The sequence below is a fragment of the Emiliania huxleyi genome (genome assembly GCF_000372725.1).
Source record: "Emiliania huxleyi CCMP1516 unplaced genomic scaffold EMIHUscaffold_880, whole genome shotgun sequence".
NCBI lineage: Eukaryota > Haptophyta > Isochrysidales > Noelaerhabdaceae > Emiliania > Emiliania huxleyi.
This window is the reverse complement of record NW_005195440.1, coordinates 1,435-7,079: the sequence shown is the minus strand read 5'-3', so window position 1 is coordinate 7,079 and position 5,645 is coordinate 1,435. Positions and strand designations below refer to the sequence as shown.

Here is a 5,645-nt window from a genome sequence, read left to right as displayed (position 1 = left end):
GTCTTTTGTTGTGCCGTTCGCGTCGCCGCCATCGGCGCCGCCGCCGCCGCCGTCTCCCCTCTCCGAGCAGCTCAGCTGCACCTTTGACTTGGACATTTGCGGCTGGTCCGACACCGCGCCGGACGGGTACTATTGGACTCGCACCAGCGGCGGCACTCCATCGTCAGGCACAGGCCCGAGCGGCGACCACACCACCGGCTCGGGCTCCTACCTCTTCACCGAGGCCTCGTCTGGCCGCTCCAACAAGCTGCACCAGCTCGAGAGCCCGCTCTTCTCGCTCCAGCAGGAGGCCACCCTCTCCTTCTTCTACCACATGTACGACATTACTGACTCGGCCATGGGCACCCTCTCCGTCGAGGCGCACGTGGACGGCAGCGGATGGTCGACGCTCTGGAGCAGGACTGGCAACCAGGGCAACGACTGGCTCGACGCGTCGATCGTCCTACCCGCATTGACGACGCAGGTGCGCCTCAACGGCAAGACGGGAAATGACTGGAGCTCGGACATGGCGCTGGACGACGTCTCCTTCTCGCGGGTTGCGCCGCCGTTCCTGCCGCCGTTGCCGCCGTCGCCCCCGCTCGTCCCGCCGCTGCCCCCGCTCGTCCCCGGCGAGAGTCTCGCCCACACGCGTCAAGACATCCAGGACGAGATCAACAAGGCCGCGGACCAGGGCCTCAACGCGAGCGTCTTCATTCCGCCGGGCGCCCGCCTTGCCTTTAGCAGCAACGTCGAGTGCAGCGGCGACATGCACCTCTCGGTCCGGAGCAGCGGGGAGGGCGCGAGGCTCGACGGCAAGAAGAGCTCCCGCATGTTCCACATCTCGAGCGGCTGCAGCCTCTACCTGGAGGCGCTGCACTTTGTGGACGGGCGCAGTGATCGTGGCGGTGCGGTGCGCGCGGATGGCGCTGGCGACATTGCGATGAAAGACGTGTCCTTCACGGGCTGCGAGGCTTACCAAGTGCGCCGCCCCTCTCTCCCACGCACCGCTCGGCCCCGCAAGCCCTCGCCACTCTTAGTCGCTAGCCTGAGCAGCCGTCGAGCGTCGGCCTGCGCAGGAAGGCGGGGGCGCGAGTGGGAACGGAGGAGCTGTGAATGTGGCCAACAGCGGCGACGTCTCGCTGGAGCGCGCCAGCTTCAGCGAAGGCGCCCCCCAGCAGCAGAGCGCTGTTGCTGGGGGGGGGGGGGGGGGTCGCCCATGGCTTTAGATGTGCAGGGGGGGGGGGGGTAGTGCGGCCGCTCTGTCCCTAACAAGGCTAAAACTCTGCTTACTCTCTTCTGTGTCTTTCTACTTTCACAAAGGAAAGAGGAAGAAATTTTGTGAACATGCAGGGCGGGGACACACACATGTCCCTAGAACCTCTCGTCTTAGAGCTTGACCGTTTTATAGCCCCCCGCTACCCGGTTGCACTCGTGCGACGTAGCGGGGGGCCATCACTAGTGAAACGAGTGCGAGGGAACTGCAAAAGGGTGCTTTTGGGGCTCCGGTTCGTGAATCGCAACAAATACCGGGCTTCTTATCGTGGTTATTTTAAGAGCAAGTAAACAGCAATAGATCCGGCCCTCAACCGGCCTAATCGGTACCCAGCCCTCACGGAATCGGTCCCTCGTTGTACAGCAATCGATCCTTCACAGCTGCCCGCCCTGCCAAACTTGCCGAGAATCGGTCCTCCATGATGCATGAAGGTTCTGGCATGGAATGTACTGTCGGGAGTCGGGTAGGTGTTGAGTGTACCCTTGCATCCCGCCAGTGTGATGTATCTGCTGTGCCGAACGTGCGCGTTTGGCATGCGGAACCTCTCACCTGGTGCGCGTGGCAACGGGTCTGTGCCCCCCCCCCCCCCCCGCCCGGGTGTTTAGCAATTGGTCCCTTGGCAAGTGCAAATCGGTCCCCCTGGCTCCAGGAACTGATCCGGCACTACACCCGGATCTATTGCTGTTTACTTGCTCTTAAAATAAGTACCCGACGGTAGCTCCCCGGCCCTGGATGTGAGGTTGATAACTCCAAGTGCTCCAAGTGCACACAGGAAAAAGAATTCAAAGACCTCTCTCGCACAGCACACAGGTTCGATTTGCCAACAATACACCTAAAAAAACACAGGTTCGACACAGGTACCAAAAGAGGCACAGCCGGCGACGGGCGGGGGGACACGCTCAGAGTCAGACCAAGCCTGAGGAGACCAAGCCTGAGGAGGCCAAGCCTCCCGCGTCAGCGCGCCGCGATCAGGCGTCTCGTCTCCGTCCCACCGCGCCGGCGGCTCAAACAATCGGAGCGTGCTCGCGCAGCCACTTGGCCGCAATCTCGCGGTTTCCGGCGCTGTTCTTGACTGAGCAGCCTGGCATCTTGCGGAACCAGCGAGTGGCCTGCTTGTCGTCCTTCTTGAGGCCCCAGAGCCCAAGCTGGTGACCGAAACCCTTCAAGTAGCAGGCGTGCTCCGCCCCTAGCGCACAGCCCGCACCGAGCATGAAGTGCCCTCGTGCGGTGTCGCGCTCGACGCCCTTTCCTTCGAGCAAGGCCTGTGCGCACGCTGAGAGCGCGGTCGGTTCGTCCAGCTCCGCCGCCCGCTCAAACCACTCGAACTGCTTCAGGTCCACCGCCAGTCCCTTCTGCCCGTCCTTGTACCAAAAGCCGAGCTCCGCCATTGCGTCTCTGTCGCCGCCCTCCGCCTTGCGCCGCGTCTCCGCCACCCTCTTCTCCTCCTCGATCCGCTTCTGCCACGCCGCCGCCTTGTCGCCGCCAATCGCACCGCTCTTGACCATCCGCTCGATGTTGTTGCGGGTCTGCACCGCCGGGAAGAGCCGCGGGCCCATCGGCTCGTTGGTGATCGGCGACTTGAGCGCCTCCGCGCTGCGCCCTTTGATGTGCGCCTCGATCGCGCTGCGCTCGTACACGCGCCCGTCTTCGGCTGTCACCGGGTCGACCGGCAGCTCCTGCGTAATCGGGCAGACGAGCTCTTCCGCCATCTCAAGCGGCTCGGCCTGTGCGGTGAGGTCAGTGCGCCTGCCCCGTTGCGTCCAGTCACGCGCGGCGGCATGACAAAGCGGCTCAGCCCACACGGCTGGCGAGACGCGGGAATTTTTTTCTGGATTTTTTGTGCGTTCAGCCTGCTTGCGTGCGCAAGTCCACGCGCTGTTGTCTTCTCGTGCCGTGTACATGGCGTTCTTTCTCTCTTCTGCCTGGCCAGCTTTGCTGGCGTGGCGAAGGGTCGGCGGTGCGCGGTTGGCTTGCCTGCGCCTGTGCGCTGCCGTCAGGCAAAATGGGACAGTCGGAGGAGAGCCAGCCTCTGGTCGGAGGCTCGACCAGCCGGCCTCGCGGCGGCGGCGGCTTTGGCGTCAAGAGCGTCGCCGCCGTGTGCGCCGTGATGGCGCTCTATCTGCTCGCACCGTACCTGCGTCCGTCCGCGCAGCTGCCGGGCAACACGGTCATTAGCATGAAACCGGCGCCGAGCCTCACCTACCGCGACGAGAACGAGCGGCTGCGCGAGCAGATCGCCGAGCTGCAGGCGAAGCTCAAGAAGCGGCAAGAGGCAAAGGACGAGAAGGAGGTGGCGCAGATGGGGGCGGCGGCGGCTGCGGCGGCGGAGCTGCAGCGTCAGGCGCAGCAGCCGCCGCAGCAGGCGGTAGTCTCTCACCCTCCGGAGACGGCCTCGCATCCTCCGGCCGCCTCCAACGCCTCCGTCGGCAGGGCGGCGTACCGGCTCACGCGCGAGCTGATCCGCTCGCGCTGCAACGCGCACAACATCATCCTCGTCACATTCGTCAACTTTCAGCGCTGCGACTACGGGCTCACCTGGTCGGGGCACGTCGTGCGCCTCGGCCTGTCCAACTACCTCGTGGGCGCGATGGACGGCAAAGCGCTCGAGCTGCTGGCGAGCAAGAAGGTGCCGACCTTCGACATGGAGTCGGGACTTACCACTGCGGACTACGGCTGGGGCACGAAGAACTTCCGCAAGCTCGGCTTGCGGAAGTGCGAGCTCATCCTCTCTCTCCTCTCCGCCGGCGCCGACCCAATCGTCACCGACGCAGACGCGCTCATCACGCGCGACCCGACGCCGTTTGTGATGCGGCTGCGGCCAGAGGCTCAGGTGCTCGTCACCTCCGACCACCTGATGGCCACCGACGACGCCGCCGCCGAGTCGCTCGAGCTCCCGAAGAGAGCCTCGTCCTCCGCCTGGAACATCGGCTACTTCTACCTCCACCACTCCGCCCTGCCGGCCATCGCGCACTGGAAGAGGATGTGCGAGGAGCACCCCGACCTGTGGGACCAAAACCTGTTCAAGGACGTCTTCAAGATTGGGCGGCTTCGCTTCGAGACCAGCGGCGCCGACGCCATCCCGCAGGCCGAGGTGGACAAGCGCCTCTTCCGCGGCTACAACGGCACCGTCACCATCGGCATCCTGCCCGTCGCAACCTTCTGCGGCGGCCACACCTATTTCGTGCAGCGCATGCCGCAGCGGCGCGGTGTCGTGCCCTACTCGGTCCACACGACCTTCCAGTACTCTGGCGCCGTCGGCAAGACGCACCGGCTGCGCGAGGCGATGCTCTGGGCGGACGACGCCGCCTACTTCGACCCCCCCGGCCGCTCCTTCCTCACGTACGTCCCGGTGGTGCGGCGCGAGCTGCTGCGGCCCGCCGGCGTGATGGGCGTGGCGGCGCACTTTGAGGTGGTCCACCACCAGCTGGTGCAGCTGCGAGCCGCCTTTCTGCTCGCGGCGCGCCTCGGCCGTCTGCTGATCGTGCCCCCGCTGACGTGCGGAGTCGACCGCTTCTGGGCGCCCCACAACGGCACCATCCCCGGCTCGGACACGAGGCTGCCTGTCGAGCCTTGCCCGCTCGACCACGTGCTCGACCTCGAGAACGGGATCTCGAAGCACGCGCTGCCCGACTCGAGGCTCGCGAGGGACCCGGCAGGCCGCCCGCTCGGCGGCCTCGAAGGCGTGCTGCGAGAGTTCTCCTTCCTCAACAACTCGCGCACCCCGGACGCGGTCCGCCAGTCGCTCGCTTTCCCCGACCCGCCCGCCGACCTCTCCGCGGCGTCGCTCGCGCCGCTCGCCGCCGCCACCGCGCGCGTGCTGCACTTCGCGCGGATGCCGGACCTGTACGCCACGCTGCCGCCGGCGGACGCGACGCGCGTGCGGCAGGAGATGATGTGGTACACCACGCTTTGGTGCTGCTCCAAACCCGCGGCGCCAAAGACCCCGGGCCACATCTTTTACGACATGTTTTTCGACGTGGTGCCGCACACGGACAAGTCGCGGAGAGAGTGGACCGAGCCGTGGACGCCAAAGTTTGGCCCCTGAGCCTAGACGACGTTCGGACCGTTCCCCTGACCTCGAGCGTCCTCCACTGGGCATGCAGCACACGCACACACACGTCAGGGAGGAGACGGACCCCTGGGAAGTCAGCCCACGCGCGCGTCTGCTGAGTGCCGTCCCCAGAGTCCATGTCTTCCTTGTGAGACGAACTATGTGCATAGAGAGTACACGTAATGCGACGTACAGCCTACACACAAGGCTTCAAGAGCGGCCGCACTCTGCTCGCTACCCCCCCTGGCTAGTTCCATTTCACTGTGGCACAGCTCGCGTTACAAAACCTTGATTTGACCATTTGCGCAAAAAGGTACATCTCGGTGCCTTCCAGAGGCAGCT

The 5,645-nt window shown here is 65.2% G+C and overlaps 2 protein-coding genes across 2 annotated transcripts; one reads left to right on the top strand and one right to left on the bottom strand.

Moving 5' to 3' along the window:
- Nucleotides 1–2,256: 2,256 nt before the first annotated feature.
- EMIHUDRAFT_121425 (hypothetical protein) lies at nt 2,257–2,961 on the bottom strand (the record flags this gene model as incomplete). The annotated part of the gene is made up of 1 exon (XM_005758100.1): nt 2,257–2,961. The coding sequence occupies one exon, from the start codon at nt 2,959–2,961 to the stop codon at nt 2,257–2,259; it is 705 nt and encodes a 234-aa protein (XP_005758157.1).
- Nucleotides 2,962–3,551: 590 nt separating this feature from the next.
- Nucleotides 3,552–5,297, top strand: EMIHUDRAFT_77405 (hypothetical protein; the record flags this gene model as incomplete). The annotated part of the gene is made up of 1 exon (XM_005758099.1): nt 3,552–5,297. One exon carries the CDS (start codon nt 3,552–3,554, stop codon nt 5,295–5,297), a length of 1,746 nt encoding a protein of 581 aa, XP_005758156.1.
- Nucleotides 5,298–5,645: the final 348 nt, after the last annotated feature.